General features: G+C 38.8%; 1 protein-coding gene across 1 annotated transcript in view; it reads right to left on the bottom strand.

The window, feature by feature from the left end:
• The window catches only part of GTF2B (general transcription factor IIB), a 30740-nt gene extending 12129 nt beyond the window's left edge, over window positions 1-18611 (bottom strand). The window contains exons 1-2 of the mRNA XM_006074862.4: window positions 18459-18611; window positions 13519-13625 (exon numbers count right to left, since the gene is read on the bottom strand). Coding sequence (XP_006074924.1) covers window positions 13519-13625; window positions 18459-18475 — 124 coding nt within the window. The 5' untranslated portion in view covers window positions 18476-18611. The remainder of the gene's footprint in view (window positions 1-13518; window positions 13626-18458) is intronic.
• Between the last annotated feature and the right edge of the window lie 2846 nt (window positions 18612-21457).

Genomic DNA, 21457 nt, shown 5'->3' with positions numbered 1-21457 from the left:
ACTTTCCAAAATTCACTCTTTATACTCAGGTTTGTTTTCTGTTTTACTGTTTCAATCTTCTAGAATGTTGAGTCAGCTTATTGCTGTACAACAGTTTCACTGTGTTTCTCTCCTTGTGCTATCTTCTTTCTTTCTGACCCTTTTTAACAGAGACATTAAAGAAGCTTTATTTCACTGATCACAAAAAAGTAGTTATTTTCTATAATTTTTTACTGGTAAACTATATCAGGAGAGGGCTTCCTTGGTAGCTCAGCTGGTAAAGAATCTGCTTGCAATGTAGGAGACCCTGGTTTGATCTTGGTTCAGGAAGATGCCCTGGAGAAGGTAATTGGCTACCCACTCCAGTATTCTGGCCTCGAGAATTCCACGGACTATCAGTCCATGGGGTTGCAGAGTCAGACACGACTGAGCAACCATCACTATTATCAGGAGAAGAATTTTCTGTTAAGTCCACAGGACTGCTGTTCCTCCATTGTAGCTTGTATTCATAAGCCTCAGGTTGATTTTTATGCTTATTCATCCTATAATGAATTATCAGTCAAAGTCCACTGGAAAACCTTCCAATCCACCTCCTCAAGTATTCTCAGCCTCTCTGCATACTCACAAATCCCTGGCAGACAAAAAAGAACCCAAACAAAACTAAACTTCTGGTATGATTCAAAAAATGTATCAATATTAGAAAAGATACAGGTAAACATGTAATTAAAGCAAAAACAATAAAAAGTAACTTCAACAAGATAGAACTTTGTCAGGTTACCAGTCCATGAGTTATAATAATAATTTTGGATTAGTGTGACTCCCTATCTTTTTGATAAGCCATCCTCATCATGATTTGCATTCTGCAGCATATGATGACTATTGGTAGTTCCCTCCATCATATCTGTATTCTAGCCAATGGGAAGCAGAAAAAGGGAAAGCACATCCCTTAGGGCTGGTTCTAGAGAAACACAGATCTTTTCTACTTTACAATGCATCTTAGAATTCAATCACACGGCCACAGCTAACTACAAGGGAAGCTGGGGAATACACGCTAGCTGAGCAGCCATGGGACCAGTTAAAATTCAGGGATTCTTATTATTAAAGAAAGAACTGGGGCTTCCCTGGGGGTTGTGGTAAGGAATCCGCCTACCAATGCAGGAAACAAGGGTTCCATCCCCGGTTTGGGAAGATCCCACATGTTGTGGAGCAACTAAGCCTGAGTATCACAACTATTGTGCCTGTGCTCTAGAGCTCATGAGCCGCAATTACTGAGCTTGGAAGCTGCAACCACTGAAGCTTGCATGCCTTAGAGCCCGTGCTCCGCAACAAGAGAAGTCACTGCAATGAGAAGCCCACGCAACACAAGTAAAGTAGCCACCACTCACCACAACTAGAGAAAAGTCTGTGCAACAACGAAGGCCCAGCACAGCCAAAAATAAATAAATAAAATTACAAAGAAAAAAAGAATATATCAATAATACAGTGATCTTAAAAAAAAAAAAAAAAAAGAGTTCAGTAATAGCTACTGGGAAACAACCAACAGTTTCTGCTACATGGAGTAATGGGATCAGGAGAAAGAAAAGTATATCTCCTAGAAACAAGGTACTTTGCCCGACAGTCTAAAGGAAACAGTACACGGGGACAAATTAAACATTTAACCTTTGTATCAGGCAAGCTACTAAAGCTACAACCAACGGTATTTTGTAGTACAACATTAAAATCATAATGGCTTAAGATAGAAATTTTAATAGAGGGGAAAACTGCAACATACCAAAAGCAGCCAGGAAACCAATACTGGAGAGATAGTCTGACTTTCTAGCCTGACCTAGACTCAGGATATTTTTGTTCTCTGTTTTCTATTGTAAATTAACAAAAGAATTTTTTAAAAAGAGATACTGAGAGGAACTGCCCAAAATTGGAAATCTTTCTGCCATCTTTCTGGAAAAGGATTTAAGTTATTTTGGTGTACCACCCACCTCTACTAGAGAATTCAGAAGAGTCTTAGAACAGTATTTCCCAAGCTATTTGTTTTCATAAGTTAGATTTATCTAAAACCATTTAATTTAAAACAACAAAAGTTTTAAAAAGTGCTGGTAAGTCAAAAGCTTCAATAATCAAAAATATATTATTATTCAGGACTTCCCAGGTGGTGCAGTGGTAAAGAATCCACCTGCCAAGCAGGAGACATGGATTCAATCCCTGGGTTGGGAAGATCCCCTGCAAGAGGAAATGGCAACCCACTCCAGTATTCTTGCCTGGGAAATCTCATGGTCAGAGGAGCCTGGTGGGTCTGTAGAGTCTGACATGACTGAAGCGATTTAGCACACACTGGGCTTTTACTAAGTTTCAGGCACTAAATACTTTACATATGACATCCAGAACCTTTCCTAATATGTGAGAGACCTGAGGCAAAATTATAAGCGGAGATCAACAGGGTTGAAGAGTCAGATACGAAACTATTTAGGACTAAACAACAAACAACATTTATTATTATTTAAAATGGTAAGTCCAAAGCATTGAATTTTTAAATTATGTGCCCTGGAAAACTGTTTGAGCCATCACATTGTATTTTTTTAAATCTAAAGCTGAAAATGAAATGCATCATTAGCTTCCACAGCTTCCTCAGTCATCTAACCTTTCTCACATTTCAAAGAATCCAAATTTTTAGTCTAGGGTTACTATATATTCTTATCAGAAATCGTACATTGAGGATAATTTTGAAGGGAACTTTGGTCAAGACATACTTCATAAAAAATACTATTAATAATATAGTCAGTCTCTAAATCAATTTATGTTCCCACAATGCAAACCAGATACCAACTCATAATGAATTATCCTTTAGAAACAAACCAAATCATGGTTAATTTCCCAGACCAGCCCATAAAAGTCTATTTTATCCATGTTTAGACCCTTGGAGATGGGGAGAACCTGTACAAGTCAACAGTGATAATTACCATTTGGAAAATAGTCCCATCCTTGAATATGTGAACAGACCTTGCTTCTCCTGAAATACAGGCACATTTGCAGCAGCAGCATCTAAGCTAAGGAGCTATGGCTCTGATATAAGATGCATCTTAACTTAGCCACAATAACATTTAGTCATTCACACACTAATCCTTTCAGGCCTCTACCCTATGGAGTATGTTTCTTTACCCCTCTACCTGGAATGACTTTCCCTCCATAAACCCTAACATTCTTAATGATCATGTTTTCAATGTAAATTCAATAGTAATTTCCTCAGGAAGTCACCACTTCCTTCCTAGTGCTCTCCTCAAACTCAAAGGAAGATCTGTAATAGAACTTTTACCACTTTGTTGTTTTAATTCACTCCTTCCTTCCACACACTAGCCAAAGAACGAGTCCAGAGCTTGCTTATTGCATCTCATCTTTCCAACACTCTCCCTGACCAGCAGTGCTTAACAGAAGTACAACGACCAAAGGCTTTTCAAGTCCAACAGATCTAGATTTAAGTGACTATGTCACTTACTAAACAAAGAATCTTGAGTTAATTACCCAAACACTCCAAGCATAAGTTTCCCTTTCTGTGAAACAAAAACCTTCCTCAAAGAACAGCTGTGTTACCCAAGCAAAATTAGTTGTTCTCTAATGTTTAAGAGAAAGTAGTGTCTATATTAAAAATTCTGAATTAGGTAAAAACACTGTGTCTGAGGGCTTACAAGCCATGACAAAGCAAGAATCTGAAAATGAATACAAATACTCCTTACTTTAAAAATACAACTTGGCCATCTTAAACTAAATGTTTTCCTTTAGGAAACATTGCTAATGCAAATTTAAAGATGATAATCTGATAATGTTTAAAATACTATAATTGCAGCATTAAATATGCTAGACCAATAACAATCTCTCAAACACATTTTGCATACGACCTGCTAGGGAGAATGGCATCTCAGACTTAGAATCACCCTTTTTCCTACAAGGTTAAGAAAAAAGGAGCACTTACATTCCCAAAATATGTATCACTGAAATCTCATACTAAAATTCTACTGTTTATTTTATATATTACCTCATTTGATTCTTAATAGTTCCTAGTAAACATGAGATTTATGGTACATGCCCTTGAAGGGGGGGGCGTACTTATTTTACATATAAAGAAAGCTAAGCTTGGAAAAATTATACAACTTGACCTAAGTCACATTACTCATTAAGTAGTAGAGCCAAGTCTAGACTGCAGGGCCAAGGACTACTAGTTTTTCCAGGAGCTATGGACACACACAGATATCTGGTTTACAGGAATAATTTGAAGTCTAGGTCTAGAGACATGGGAAACATGAGGGCAAAGATGAAAAGCCTAAAGAAGTACAGAGATCTCAAAGAATGTGGCAATTTATAAAATTTACAGAATACATCTGTGTTTAGAGTTTCTGAAAGTGGAGCCTGCAGTCTTTTTAAACTGCTTAACGCATATTCACATTCATGTCTCAGATTCACTGGTATTAACAATATCCAGAATAACTTAAGAGGGGAAGGTCAAAGTGATTCATTTTTCTCTTTCAAATTCATCTAAACTATTCTCCCAAGAAAAAGAAATGCAAAACAGCAAAATGGCTGTCTGAGGAGGCCTTACAAATAGCTGTGAAAAGAAGAGAAGCGAAAAGCAAAGGGGAAAAGGAAAGATATACCAATTTGAATGCAGAGTTCCAAAGAATAGCAAGGAGAGATAAGAAAACCTTCCTCAGTGATCAATGCAAAGAAACAAAGGAAAACAATAGAATAGGAAAGACTAGAGATCTCTTCAAGAAAATTAGAGATACCAAGGGAACATTTCATGCAAAGATGAGCTCAATAAAGGACAGAAATCGTATGGACGTAACAGAAGCAGAAGATATTAAGAGGTGGCTAGAATACACAGAAGAACTGTACAAAAAAGATCTCCATGACCCAGATAATCATGATGGTGTGATGACTCACCTAGAGCCAGACATCCTGGAATGTGAAGTCAAGGGGTCTTAGGAAGCATCACTACGAACAAAGCTAGTGGAGGTGATGGAATTCCAGGTGAGCTATTTCAAATCTGGAAAGATGATGCTGTGAAAGTGCTGCACTCAATATGTCAGCAAATTTGGAAAACTCAGCAGTGGCCACAGGACTGGAAAAGGTCAGTTTTCATTCCAATCCCAAAGAAAGGCAATGCTCAAACTACCGCACAATTGCACTCATCTCACACGCTAGTAAAGTGATGCTTAAAATTCTCCAAGCCAGGCTTCAGCAATACGTGAACAATGAACTTCCAGATGTTCAGGCTGGTTTTAGAAAAGGCAGAGGAACCAGAGATCAAATTGCCAACATCCGCTGGATCATCGAAAAAGCAAGAGAGTTCCAGAAAAACATCCATTTCTTCTTTATTGACTATGCCAAAGCCTTTGACTGTGTGGATCACAATAAACTGTGGTAAATTCTGAAAGAGATGGGCATACCAGACCACCTGACCTACCTCTTGAGAAACCGGGTATGCAGGTCAGGAAGCAACAGTTAGAACTGGACATGGAACAACAGACTGGTTCCAAATAGGAAAAAGTGTACATCAAGGCTGTATATTGTCACCTTGCTTATCTAACTTATTTGCAGAGTACATCATGAGAAACGCTGGGCTGGAAGAAGCACAAGCTGGAATCAAGACTGCCGGGAGAAATATCAATAACCTCAGATATGCGGATGACACCACCCTTATGGCAGAAAGTGAGGAAGAACAAGAGCCTCTTGATGAAAGTAAAAAAGTAGAGTGAAAAAGTTGGCTAAAAGCTCAACATTCAGAAAACTAAGATCATGGCATCTGGTCCCATCACTTCATGGGAAATAGCTGGGGAAACAGTGGACACAGTGGCTGACTTTATTTTTCCGGGCTCCAAAATCACTGCAGATGGTGACTGCAGCCAACAAATTAAGACGCTTACTCCTTGGAAGGAAAGTTATGACCAACCTAAACAGCATATTAAAAAGCAGAGACATTACTTTGTCAACAAAGGTTCGTCTAGTCGAGGCTATGGTTTTTCCAGTAGTCGTGTATGGATGTGAGAGTTGGACTATAAAGAAAGCTGAGCGCCGAAGAAGTGATGCTTTTGAACTGTGGTGTTGGAGAAGACTCTTGAGAGTTCCTTGGACTGCAAGGAGATCCAACCAGTCTATCCTAAAGGAAATTAGTCTGGGGTGTTCAATGGAAGGACTGATTTTGAAGCTAACACTCCAATACTTTGGCCACCTGATGTGAAAAGCTGACTCATTTGAAAAGACCCTGATGCTGGGAAAGATTGAGGGCAGGAGAAGGGGACGACAGAGGATGAGATGGTTAGATAACATCACCGACTCAATGGACATGGGTTTGGGTGGACTCTGGGAGTTGGTGATGGACAGGGAGGCCTAGCGTGATGTGGTTCATGGGGTTGCAAAGAGTCGGACACGACTGAGCGACTGAACTGAACTGAAACTATTCTCCGGTATTTTCCTTACATTACTTTTAAGAAAAACGAAGGAATTCTGTTTTAAATGGTATTCAAAAAGTGGCTTTAAGTTGATAACACTATTTCTATACAACACTTCACTGTGAAATCCTAATTTATAAAAGTCTTGATAATTTACTAACTTAATACTTTACAGCCTATAAGTCACATATAAACAATGTACAAGGTCAGATTTATGAACAAATTGATAATCTAAATATGATTATACTGCCACCTAGTGCTCGACTTTTATAGTGACATAATCACACAGGATTGTGGGGGGGACCCACAATCAGTGCTGGTGGGGCCAACAGTTTCATGGTAGAAATGACAAAGCTTTGCTTTAAAAATTGGCCCTATTTGAGAGATCACTACCAATATCTTAAGGGTCACTGACAAAACAGCCAATGACAAATACTTCAAATGTCTAAAATAACAATCTTATAATTCAAATGTCAACTGTTACATATGTAAGTAGTTTTACAAAGAGCTAAAAAGAAATTGGAAACAATCTAAATTATAGGAGAGACTAAATACTACACAACCATTTAAATACTGGGGAAAAATTAAACAGGACATCAAATTGTATTTTCCAAAGATAGCAGCAATAATATCTCCCATCCACATATTCTTCTGCAATATGACATTGTTACCCTCACACTGGGGCTTCCATGGTGGCTCAGCTGGTGAAGAATCTGCCTACAATGCGGGAAACCTAGGTTCAATCCCTGGGTTGGGAAGATCCCACGGAAAAGGGAATGGCTGGCTACCCACTCCAGTATTCTGACTGGGAGAATTCCATGGCCTGTATAGTCCACAGGGTCACAAAGAGTCAGACATGACTGAGCGACTTTCATTTACTACCCTCACACTGAGGTGGGGCTATTTCTTCTCCCCTTCCAGTCTAGGTGGGTCCTAGGACTGCTGTGACTAACAGAATACAAAAGTGACCTTGTTTCAAGGCACAGCCCTTAATTACTTGAGTCCAGCTTCCATTCTCCCTCAGAACACTTGCTCTTGGGATATCTTTCTTAGAAACCAACCATCATGTATGAGCTATTCTAATACAACTATGTAAAGGCTTTAGAGGATGACACTTCAACACAGGGAGGGTCAAGGAGCAGAAAGGTACCAAAATGCAGGTGAGAAACCATTATGGCAGTGGACCCTCCAGGTCCAGTTAGGGCTGAAACAGTGGCCTAAGTGAGTCCTTCACAAATTAATGACATATAAAATTTTGAGCAAAATTAAATGGCTGTTACAAGCCATTAAATTTTAAGTGGTCCATCATTTAACTGAAACAGAAACTGGTTCCAGAAAGTATGATGTTGCTTTAATAAAGTCCTAAAATATGTGGCACTGGTTTTAAGACTGAGTGATGGGCCTCAAGTAGCCTACAAATGATGGCTTGAAGGTCAGTGAGAAGTGTTATTAGAGACTATAAAAAGGTATTTTATATCACACAAAACGTATTTTTTGTATTATGAATTATTTCACTTAGAAAAAAATAATAGTAATAGGCACTCTTACTTGATGACTCAGTAGAGAGGGGTACAATACGGCTCCAAAAATGACAGTTAAGCAGTATCTGGTCTTGAGTTTAAAATTAAAGGGAGTTAGTGACAATGGGATGCCCTAAGTTTCAAGAACACATTAATATTAAATATTAAGTACAGAGTTGTCCAGAAACAATCTAAAAGAGCTTGTTTCTAAAGTTGTCTGGTGACTATTTAAACAAAAAGCTATTCAAAGTGCTTGTTCAAGAAATGTTATAGCTAAAAACTAAAAACTTTGAGGCAGTGTAAAATTTCATGGCAAGTATAATCAACACTATGTACACCAAAATTATTTATTAGAAGACATATGATGATGCTATCTAAATATAAATCACTATGAACATCAATATCTCAAATGTTTAAAAAGTTACAAATTTTATGCCCTCAGTGGACTACAGAATATTTGCCCAGCTTAATTTCTTCTCTATCTCCCGAGTATTAGAGATAAAGGTTGAACTGAGCTGACAAAAGAAGAGCATATGCCTTTAAATCAAAATGATGATGGAAATCTGCTTATTAATATATGACAATGATATATGTTTCTGTGTATATGTATATATGTGTATGTATTTTTAAAATTTAGACTCATGGAAAGTCATGATCAATTAAACTATTTTCAACATAATTTGCCTGATGGTAACATCAGCAAAATGGAACTTTCTGTTTGCAGACTCTTTCTTGCTTGCCTCCTCTTGTCTGGTCATGAAATAGATTCTTCACTTGCAGGGCATCATATTATACATTTAACCACAATACCTGTGAATGAGGCTACTGTGTATGTTAAAACAAAAGTTTGTTATATTTTATGTCAGAAAACCCAGCATCACAAACAGATATTTCCATATACAGAAAAGTTTAATCAGATTATATTTCAAATTTTTCAGGCCTTAAAATCAAGCCTAGGGACTTCCCTGGTGGTCCAGTGGTTGAGAATCCACCTTGCAGTGCAGGGGACATGGTTTTGCTCTCTGGTCGGGGAACAGAGATCCTACATGTCATGGGGCAACTAAGTCCACATGCCACAACTAGTGAAGTGAAGAAGTGAAGTCACTCAGTTGTGTCAGACTCTTTGCAACCCCACTGACTGCAGCCTGCCAGGCTCCTCCGTCCATGGGATTTTCCAGGCAAGAGTACTGGAGTGGGTTGCCATTTCCTTCTCCAGGGGATCTTCCCTACCCAGGGATCAAACTTGGGTCTCCTGGACTACAGGCAGACTCTTTACGTCTGAGCCACCAGGAAAGCCACAGCTAGAGCGTGCCACAACTAGAGAGTCTGTGCACCACAATGAAAGATCCTGTGTGATGCAACTAAGACCAGATGCAGCCAAATAAACTGGAAAAAAAAAATTAGCTTACATCAGTAGAATGAAAAATACCATTTTTAATGCTGTTCAATAATAATAATAAAGCAAAATTAAAAGGAAATTAACTGTCTTTGGTTAGAGATAGAAAAAAAAAAAACAAGTAAAATTTAGGATTCTAAGCACTAAAAAGAATATAAGACTTGAGAATTATATCTTCCTTCTCCAGTTACTTAATTTTATCCAACTGTCTTGCTAGTTACAGCAGAAGTGAAGCTGATGGAAAGACTGGAAATATAATACAGTATTTTTCCACTATTTCTTTTTAAATGGCGACAGAAGTTAAGAGAACCAAGAAACTGAAATTCTAATTAATCTTCTGTCTCTGTCTCACTCTTACATATAATCAGTTCAATCTTACTACTTGGTAAGAATTAGAATGCTCTCATTTAACTTGGGGGTCAGCAAACATTTTCTGTAAAGGGCCATAGAAAACATTTTATAAAGGCTTTGTGGGTCCAGAGGCCAAACTGAGGTTATTATTATTATTATTATTATTATTATTATTATATATGTAATTAAACAAAAAGAACAATCCACTAGTTTTTAATTGATTAAATTAAGAATATAATAATGACCAAATATAATTTGTTATAATACAATTTCTACTACTGAGAATAACAGAATTCTCTTTTGAAGGGATAACATATCACTTAATCAGAATTCAAAGTTAGTGTTCTCTAACCATCAAAAAAATTTTTTTAATCAATTACAAATGGTCATCTGTCAGTGTTATATTAATAAAATTTTATGTATCTTACTTTTAAAAATGTCTTCCCTCATGCAGACAAGTACAATCAAATACTGACATTAATCCACAAGCATTTCTAATAGAGCATATTCACTGTTTGGAAGGTATTTATAGAATCTTATTACATTCTTCTGATATTTGCCTTTTAACATGTCACTATATTGTAGATTAAAAAATCACTTGCAATTAAAGGTTAGGTAGAATCTCCTTAATTGCAGTTAAGCAGCTTTAAAATATGAAAATTTCCTTTGCACTTGTATCCTGGTCTGAAAAACACTGATTAAAGTTTGAGTTTGGAAAATATATCCACTGCAGATTTGAGTGGGAATTAAAATCTTAGTTTTTGTTTTAACTTCTGACAACCATGGAAGTATATAAGATGTATTAAAGAAATCTGACATTACTTATGTTTTAAATAATGCTAGTTGTCAAACTGGCTTTACTACAGTGTAATCAATCACCACTTTGCCTTTGCAGTTCTAGATTGAATTTATTAATAAACACTAGCAACTCTGCAGGAAAACCTAATTTCTGAAGCCATTTGTGTTCAATAGTAGTGGTTGAAGGCAGTACTGGCTCAGAAAAACTTCAACCTTGCCCCAGAGCTTTAAAAAAAAGTCACAAGAAAACTTTGCCATTATTAAGTTACCAAATGACTGTGTGGTTGGGCAAGTCAAGATACTCACTCAGCTTCTATTTCTGACAAAAATGTATAGAACTGATGACAGTTAAGTCCATGAGATTAAATGAAATTCACCACTGACATTATATATGGATCAATAACATGTGATGAATTCAAACCTTTTCCACAGCATAGCAGATGAATAATACAATGGATAACTATACACTTGAAAAATCTTCCATTTTCACAATTTTTATAAGTTTGTCCAACTAAGTCTTCTTCACTACACATTATTTTTAACACATCCTAGCAGATTCCACTTCAGGTTGTACTGAATCAGTATTTTGGCAATTTAATTTAGAAGTAGTTTCTCCTGTAGTTGTTCCATGCAGCTGATTCAGTCTATGAAACTCTGCACTGACTCTATGAATAAACAAATCAGCAATATCAGCAACACCTGTCTAGTCATCAAGAGTCTAGGAAAAATACTTGAAATAAATTATCTTGTTTTTAATTTACTACTGATGTCACTCCCAATGTCCTCAACTCTTCAAGCAACTGTTTCTGCTGAGAGGCTAGCAGTCTTAACTAAGTTTATATTCTCTGGACACATTTCTTTAGCTACTATAAACACACACAAATAACTCATCATTGGTAAATGATCTTCCCTGTTTGGCCCACAAATGAGCCACTCAGAAACTTAACTGCAGCCTTATTTTTATTCTTTTACTTTTGTGAAGAAATTCAGCTGTGATGAGATTTTCTACTTGACGTTTTCTAAATTTTATGACCATTGTTTTCCTGAGTTAGCAGTATTGTGATGAGTGCTTAGCCTGATAACATCAATTGTCTTCTTCTAGTATATCTATAGTATGGACCACATGATAAGGACAATGCTTCGCCATTTCATCCAGTTACAAACAACTTATGCTCTGCTGCTAAGTCGCTTCAGTCCTGTCCGACTCTGTGCGACCCCCTAGACGGCAGCCCACCAGGCTCCCCCGTCCCTGGGATTCTCCAGGCAAGAACACTGGAGTGCGCTGCCATTTCCTTCTCCAATGCATGAAAGTGAAAAGTGAAAATGAAGTCGCTCAGTCGTGTCCGACTCCTAGCGAGCCCATGGACTGCAGCCTACCAGGCTCCTCCGTTCATGGGATTCTCCAAGCAAGAGCACTGGAGTGGGTTGCCATTGCCTTCTCCGACTATGCCTTAAAAACATGACATTCAGAGTTCATCTTTTTTTTTTTTTTTTCCTCATTTTGACTTGATGGGTATGCAATGGTATCAAAATAAATAAATAAGAGTTGCTGTATGGAGGTATGCCTGGCACTCAAAATGCTGCAGATGTATAACTGGGATTTGTAGTGCACTGAGCGGCAGTATGATGTGATGAGAACAACATATAAGGTTTCTTTTTTTTTTATTTTAACTGGAGGCTAATTACTTTACAATATTGTAGTGGTTTCTGCCATACATTGACATGTTTCTTTTACAACCACTAAATTCTGCTATGCAACATAAAAGCAGCCACAGACGATATATAAACAAATGAGTGTAACTATATTCCATAACATTTTATTTATAAGTTTGACTTTGATAATATTTTCACATGTCCCCAAATATTATTTTGATTTTTTAACTATTAAAAAAATGTAAAAGTCATTCTCAGCACACAGGGCATATAAAAATAGGTGACAGGTCATAATGGAACTATGGCAGTGGAACTAGACTGCTGGACTACTTAATCCTCAGTTTCCGCTATCTCTAAAATGAAGATATACCTCATAGATGTCACTAAGGAAAAACTGAGTGAATATGTAAGTCATTTAGAACAGTGCCTAGCATATAAGCTTATTAACTGTTAATATACTTACTGAGTAGAATGTAATTGCAAATGGGTTTCAATTCCTACTAACAACTCTGTATGATTTAAAACTCCCACTGGAGGTCTGAGGCAAGCAGCCTACTTGGATGAATATTGCACGTGCTCCAAGCAAGACACTTCCACAGTATAACACTATCCATGTTTCTGTTACACTGCCCACAAGCCTACTAGCAGTTTCATTCTTGAGTATTTCAAACCTTGAAGTATTATACCTTTTCTCAGGTGCTGGAGACAACCCCACCATAAGAAAAATTTCTGAACAGACTATCTCTATCCTAAAGTTATACTACAGATCTAGATTAGTGAGCAAGTAGGAATAAAGTAAAATTTTAAGAAGCAGTATTTTGGGCAATAACAATTTCACACTAGAAATTCATAAATAAATCAGTCTGTATGAGCAAATGAAATTTAAACCAATCTTTTTTTGATGACTAAAAGGCCTTGCATGAGACTCAATACCTCTATAAAGACATACCTTTATTACTGCAAAATCATTCATGCTTATCTAATTTCATTCCTCTGAAACAAATCATGTTTAAATATAAGAAAATCACAAAAGGTAAATTACATTTACTCATTATTTCCATATGCACAAGTATGCATCAAATATTTAAGCCAAAAAACTCAGGAAACAAAGGCCTAAAGGCCTTTCCTTCTGGATTAATTACCTCCATTTTAGATGTCCATCCTACCCCACATTATGAAGTATATGTGTTTCTATAGACAGTAAAATATGGTCTCTGATTTTACTCTCACATTTCCTTTTTTCTAAATCTATTTGCTTTATAAAAAAAATATGTATTATCTGTAAGAGGAAAAAGTAAAAATGTATTAAAAGAGAGTTTGGAAAATATACAAAAGCAAAGTACCCAAAAGAGTGTTTTCAATTAAAATCATAGTTACTGCTTACCTACAACCAGTCCACATTCAGGACAGATCATATCACCAGCTCTGTAGTCCTCCACTAGGATCGCATCTGGATGGTTTGGACATGTGACTCTTGGAAGAGCATCCAAACTATGTGGAAAAAAAAAAAGATTTTTTAAAATATCCTTCTAACCAATATGCAACAAAGTACTCATCTTTTGGAGGGGGGAAGAGGTGGATTCTGAACACTTTCCCAATAAATTTACAGTACATTTACACTTATAAGACATTTAAACTCAGATTTCACAGTAAACATCTTAGTTACTTTAAATCCTACTTAGTAATTAACAGATAATACTGGAACTGCCTTTTGTAAGAATAGTTCCTGGTTTGCAGAATGGAAGCCTTTAAAAATGTAAACAGAAAACAAGCTTTTTTTTTAACATGCAGACTACTAAAATGTTTATAAATCTTGATTGGTATGAAAATGACTACCTACCATCATAACACGCAACATGTACATATAACCATCCGGTCTGCAACCCTTGACACTTACTTCTCTAGTGAAAGAATAAATTGCAAGTATGTGTTTTTCTACTCGCTGGATACCTTAGTAACAAACTTGAATGTACAGTGAACCTAAAAAGGATACAAACCAAGGTGGTAGATGTGGCTCTGCTGAACTTAGGATGATTTCATTTAGTCCAGAACTAAGTTTGTTAGCACTCAAGAAATGACTTCAAAAGCTACTTTTAAATCTATTTGTGATATTAATAATTTGCTTGATTATTTTATTTTGAAAGTAAGGCAGTATTGGGAAGACACATCAGCCTTAAGTGACCTGACAGAATCGGTTCTAAAAACTATCAAAGACATTTAACATAGATTTAATAATTATTTCTATGGCTGTGGTGTCTTACAATCACAAATGTCTGGTATCATTGAAAATAAGCTCTTTTTAAAAGTTCACTTGAAGTAATACAGAACAAGCTTCACAAACATATATATAAAAGATAACATCAACTATTCTTGAAGTATGTAAACAGGTATCTGTGGTTTTGGATAAAGTTTCTCAAACTAGCAAACACAGTTCAGAATGGTAACTTTCAACAGAGGTAATATCCACTGAAAAACTGATAAAATAATCCATATTCCCAAATGTACACGTTCAGGTTAACCAGAACACACCTTGACTCTTCTCACTGGGAAAACAGGGAATGGAGGTTTAGTTTATATTCATGCTTATTAGACTCTTCAGAGTCCCTTGGGCTGCAAATCAAACCAGTCAACCCTAAAGGAAATCAATCCTGAATGATGCTGCACCTAAAGCTAAGCTAAAGCTCCAATACTTTCGCCACCTGATGTCAAGACATAACTCACTGGAAAAGACCCTGATGCTGGGAAAGACTAAAGGCAGGAGGAGAAGGGGGTGACAGAGGGTGAGATGCTTGGATGGCATCACTGACTCAATAGACGTGAGTCTGAGCCAACTCTGGGATATAGTGAAGCACAGGGAGGCCTGGTGTGCTGCAGTCCATGGGGTTCCAAAGAGTTACTGAACAACAACATGCTTATTCCATAAAATTCTACTAGGAAAATATTTTAATAAATTATAATAAATAAAACATTAAGAAATTAGTATAAATTATTTTTTTTAAACTTTGTCAAAATAAAGGACAGTGTTAGAAAAGTAACAGTAATTACAAATGTGTACAATGGGCAGCCATGTGGCACACAGCATTCAAAGGACTGATATATTTTGTACTATTAAAAAGTAGAATATTGTGTGCATGTATATGTATATAAAAATGATATGGGAACAACTCAAAGATATGCTGAATGAAAGAGTAACATAGGGATTTCAGAGAAAACTGAAAAAAGAACTACAGTTATATGCAATAACATGAGTAAATCTCCAAATGCTGACCAAAAGACACCAGACACAGAGGAATACATACGCATTTATATATAAAGTTTAAGTTAGGCAAAACAAATCTATAGTGTTAAGAATAAGGATGTGGTTTTCTTTGAGAAAGAGTACTGACTGAGGGCATAAAGGAGGTTTCCAGAGTGCTGCTGCTCCTGGTGGTATTTCATCAGGAGACTTGGGTGACAGCTACGTGTATGTGCTCTTTGTAAGTGAACTGCACACTTAAAATCTGTGTGCTAAATAACTTCACAAAAAAAGGTAAAAAGCTAGAGAGCATTCATTTTTTATATTAGACTACTTTTTGGAAGGAAGAGGGGTTAGGATTATATGCGTATGTTTGTGAAACCACAGAATCACTAGGAAAACACCAAGAAACTGGTTACGATGACTGCTCTGGAGAAGAATTAGATGGCTAGGAGTGAGGGAAAAAAGACTGCTTTTCTTCTTGCTTTTTATGATTTGCATGTGTTACCTATTCAAAATAAAACTGTGCTCAAGCAGTTAACTTTTAATTAAATAACCCACAAGGGTAATACAAAAGAGGAACCACAAGAGTAGGGCAGTGGGGGAAGTAAGGGAAAGAAACGAGAGGGAAGGAATGGAGTAAACCACCACCACTGACATTAAAACTTAGGCTGCCTAAGAAGCCACGAAATTCCAAACTTCATTTTATAGCTATCCTTTACTGGGTGCCTACTATGTGTCTGCTGCTGCTGCTGCTGCTGCTAAGTCACTTCAGTCGTGTTCGACTCTGTGCGACCCCACAGACAGCAGCCCAGCAGGCTCCCCCTTTCCGGGATTCTCCAGGCAAGAACACTGGAGTGGGTTGCCATTTCCTTCTCCAATGCATGAAAGTGAAAAGTGAAAGTGAAGTCGCTCAGTCGTGTCCGACTCCTAGCGAGCCCATGAATCGCAGCCTACCAGGCTCCCCCGTCCCTGGGATTCTCCAGGCAAGAACACTGGAGTGGGTTGCCAGTTCCTTCTCCAATGCATGAAAGTGAAAAGTGAAAGTGAAGTCGCTCAGTCGTGTCCAGCTCTTAGCAACCCCATGGACTGCAGCCCACCAGGTTCCTCCTTCCATGGCATTTTCCAGGCAAGAGTACTGGAGTGGGGTGCCATTGCCTTCTCCGACTATGTGTCTAGTACTGTACATATATTATTAATCTTCATTAGCAACCCTTCAAATTAAGTATTACCTCTATTTTAAAGATTATGCTCAGAGAATGATTTTCCTGAAGTCACAGAACTAATGAGTGGTAGAGTTTAGATCTGAACTCACAACATTTGTATTCTTCTCTGTGAAAACATCAAGCAGTTTCATAGTCCAGTAACTGTCCCTCTTCCTCAGGGGGAAAAAAGCTATCACAGAAATACTAACATCCACCTTTGTTCTCATGGGTAGAAAAAACTCAAAGAGATGGACAACTGCAATAAGCCTAGGAAGAATTTATTTCAAAGAAATATCTCAGATTTTTCCTTTTAATGAAGAGAATAAAGCACACAAAGGAAATGTTTTTTTGTTTTTTTTTTTCGGTAAAGAATCAATCAAGTGAATTTACTATATTTAACTACTACAGTATGTTATAATAAAGCCCCAATATAACCATATTCATAGTAAATCTGCCATAGGAGAATGTTATATATAGGTGTCTTTGGGAAGCTAGTTCTCCATTTACCTATAAGGAAGCCTAACCTAACAGAGCCACACCCAAATAGAATGATTGAGCATTTAATCACAGAATTACAATCAGTAAACAAGTGTTACTGGCCTTAAGAGTTGTTTCCAAGTAGTTTAGCTAAGGCTGCCTCCTGCCCCATCCTTTAAAAATACAGTAACATAAAGTAGTAAAGGCTTGGTACTCACCAGAAAGGGCCTGGTCTACTACTCAAAGCTTATTATTTTGTGATGATGGCTTTCATCAGGAACTCAATTCCAAACATGAGAACAAGTTCAGAAAAATTATGCCAGAGTTACCTTGGCTTCCAGAAGCTATAGAACTTAATCTGATACGTTTAATACATTATGAGTTACCAAGTGTGATACCAGGAAACATATCTGAGATTCTATACTCTGTTCTAATACTAACCTTGGAAAAGTCAACATGGGCATGACTCAGTTTACACTTAGGCAAAAATCCTACTATCTACCTCCTATTAGTCATGAGAGACATAATTAGGGTCTGCAAGCATTTTTCATGTCACAGGATTAAAGGCTGTCTCTAATGGCACTGTATGCATTTGCAGTAGGTATCAATCAGTACATCACGTTTTTAAAATATATTAGTGACTTTCCTGCTGCGGCTGCTGCTAAGTCGCTTCAGTTCGTGTCCGACCCTGTGCGACCCCATAGACGTCAGCCCACCAGGCTCCCCCGTCCCCGGGATTCTCCAGGCAAGAACACTGGAGTGGGTTGCCATTGCCTTCTCCGAGTGACTTCCCAGTATACATTATTTTCTGCAGGCAAAATTTTCTTCAGGAGTATACAGATGACATCTCTAAAGAAATCTCTTAAGGAGACTTATCAACTCTTCAGAAATGCCTTAGCTTCCACTTCAAAAGGCCTCGGGGATGGCTATCAGTTTCCATCAGGTTTACCAACGCTGACGTCCCTAACTTTTTGCCAGATGGATAAAGGCCTAGAACTAACCCCTTCCCGCTCTCTAGAAGAGGATTCACGGACCCTCGGCTGGCAGACCAACAGATTAAAAAAAAAACAAGCGTGGAAAATTTAAGAAAAAAGGACAGTTGGATCATACGCAAAAGACCCGAGGCCAGGGGCTGGGGACACCGGAGCCCCCCCACACGATAATGCCTGGGTGAGAAAACGACCAAGGACGCTGGAGGAGAAACGCCGGCGGCTCGTTACCCCCTGCGACACCCCTGACAGCCCTGCGTCTGGAAGTGCCTTTGTCCCGGGCGGCCAGCCGCTCCGGCTGCCTCTCCCCGCACTTCCGAGGCGTTCTGCTCGACGAAGCAGCGGGAGCGGCCGCCCTGCTAGCCCCGGCACTCGACGCCCGCCCTTCAGCTGGCTGGGCTCTACATGACGTACTAACCGGCTGGTAGACGCCATCTTCACGGCCACTGCGGCTCCAGCTACAAACAACGACAGACGCAACCGCAAACAGGAAGAGACAGTGGCGACGAAACGCCGTGAGACGGGCTTTTATAGGCGAGTCGCCCACGCAGTCGTAATAGGGCGTGGCTACGGGTCCGGAGAAGAGCCAAGAACAGTGAGCTCGGGTACGCCCCGTGCTTTGCGTTTTCTTATTTCCCTATTCACTTTCGGTCATTTTCTATGTGGCTGGGCAAATATAGGAAATCACCTGGAAAAATTCCCAAGGGCACCCTGCAAATGTGCTGCACCAGAGATACCTTCAACTTGACTGAGTTACAGCACAAAATACTGAGCTTCGTGGAGGGGGCAAAGCCCCCATCAGTTCAGTTCAGTTCAGTTCAGTTCAGTCGCTCAGTTGTGTCCGACTCTTTGCGACCCCATGAACCGCAGCACGCCAGGCCTCCCTGTCCATCACCAATTCCCGGAGTCCACCCAAACCCATGTCCATCGAGTCCGTGATGCCATCCAACCATCTCATCTTCTGTCGCCCCCTTCTCCCCCTGCCCTCAATCTTTCCCAGCATCAGAGTCTTTTCAAATGAGTCAGCTCTTCTCATCAGGTGGCCAAAGTATTGGAGTTTCAGCTTCAACATCAGTCCCACCAATGAACACCCAGGACTGATCTCCTTTAGGATGAACTGGTTGGATCTCCTTGCAGTCCCAGGGACTCTCAAGAGTCTTCTCCAACACCACAGTTCAAAGGCATCAATTCTTCGGCGCTCAGCCAGATTCTTTATAGTCCAACTCTCAAATCCATACATGACCACTGGAAAAACTATAGCCTTGACTAGACAGATCTTTGTTGACAAAGTAATGTCTCTGCTTTTTAATATGTTGTCTAGGTTGGTCATAACTTTCCTTCCAAGGCAAGTGTCTTTTAATTTCATGGCTGCAATCACCATCTGCAGTGATTTTGGAGCCCAGAAAAATAAAGTCAGCCACTGTGTCCACTGTTTCCCCATCTATTTGTCATGAAGTGATGGGACCACATGCCATGATCTTAGTTTTCTGAATGTTGAGCTTTAAACCAACTTTTTCACTCTCTTTCAGTTTCGTCAAGAGGCTCTATAGTTCTTCCTCACTTTCTGCCATAAGGGTGGTGTCATCTGCATATCTGAGGTTATTGATATTTCTCCCTGCAATCTTGATTGCAGCTTGTGCTTCCCACAGCCCAGCGTTTCTCGTGATGTACTCTGTATAGAAGTTAAATAAGCAGGGTGACAATATATAGACTTGACATACTCCTTTTCCTATTTGGAACCAGTCTGTTGTTCCATGTCCAGTTCTAGCTGTTGCTTCCTGACCTGCATACAGGTTTCTCAAGAAGCAGGTCAGGTGGTCTGGTATTCCTGTCTCTTGAAGAATTTTCAACAGTTTATTGTGATCCAGACAGTCAAAGGCTTTGGCATAGTCAATAAAGCAGAAACAGATGTTTTTCTGGAACTCTCTTGCTTTTTCTATGATCCAGCGGATGTGGGCAAAGCCCGCATCCCCGAAGGCTAAATACCCTTCCCCCAGCCTGGAGTCAGCTACTCCAGTTTGACCACAATTCTTACTTGGCAAAGGGGCGATTCCACCAAGGTATTTAGAAAAAAGAGAAATTCACTTAGGTCAGCCCCAACAAGTGTCAATTCAGGCTCTATCATCAGCTAGCAAGCTTCTTAGGCATGTCCTTTGCACTTTGGGGTAAGCGGTAATAGTATATCTGCCTTGTGTACCCTTTTAGAATTGGCAGGAGATGAAACAAAAACCATATGCGATCACTGTACCTGTGAGGCAGGAAGATGTGGGTCCTACCCTGACTGTTGTTTTCATGATCTTTGCAAATGAGGCATAGCTGAAATATAGAGAACTTAGCAAAACTGGTTAGATACTGCAAAAGGTCTCTAGGTTTATTAATTAGCCAAACTAATGTCAGAATAGTAATAAAAATAACAGCAACACTATCACTACTTTACTGAAAACAAATCACCCTTGACCCGGAGGGAATTGGAAGAAAAAAAAGGTGCTCCCGGCTTCTATGGGGAGGAGAACTTAGAATATAGTGGCTGCTTTGTTCTTTGAGCATGGGACTTAAATGCTGCTGAGCCCTCATTGTTTTCTTGCAAGGTGGGACAAACGCGTTTCCTTAGAAAGAACAAGCGGCCAAAGTTTAGGCACTGAAATCCAGATGGAGTTGGGAGAGCATTTTGTGTGTGTATGTGTTGGGGGGTGTCTTCTGTGCCCTAATACTGTAATTTAAAACTTGATTGTGCTTTTGTGGGGGATTTCTCCCTCAATATCTGGCAAAGTTTCAAAAGGCCAATTTTTTTGAGCTGTGCCAAGTAAAACCCCAGAAAGAGATTGGGGGTGCTGCACCCTAATCCAGCAGAAAGTTTTCATAGTGGAGCATTTTGGCTTAGGAGAAGAAGAGAGAGGAGAAGGAAGGGAACTGGGCACCCCTTGAGAATCAAGATAAGGACCTAATTGTTTATAGTAGGCATTCAGTAATGTTTGTGGAAGGAAGAAATCATCAGAGAAATTGAAACCTCAGAGGAGGTTTCAGTTTCAATTTCCACACCATAGAATTTACCTGTTAAGAAATCAGTGATTTTTAGTAATTTTACTGAGTTGTGCAACCATCCCCACAGTCGAGTTTTAGCACATTTCTGTCATTCCAATAAGATCACTCATGACCATGTACAGTTAATGCCCACTCCATTTCCAAGACTAAGTATCACTCATCTACGTTCTGTCTCTATGTTGTTGCTGCTCAGTGGCTAAGTTGTATCTGACTCTTTGCAAGCCCATGCATTGCAGCATGCCAGACTTCCCTGTCCTTCACTGTCTCCCTGAGTTTGCTCAAATTCATGTCCATTGAGTCAATGATGCCATCCATCTCATCCTCTGTCACCCCTTTTCCTCTTGCCCTCAGTCTTTCCTAGCATCAGCATCTTTT

This window comes from Bubalus bubalis, chromosome 6, assembly GCF_019923935.1.
Source record: "Bubalus bubalis isolate 160015118507 breed Murrah chromosome 6, NDDB_SH_1, whole genome shotgun sequence".
Classification (NCBI taxonomy): Eukaryota; Metazoa; Chordata; class Mammalia; order Artiodactyla; family Bovidae; genus Bubalus; species Bubalus bubalis.
Note: the sequence above shows the minus strand (reverse complement) of the source record. Positions and strands in the feature narration are given on the sequence as shown.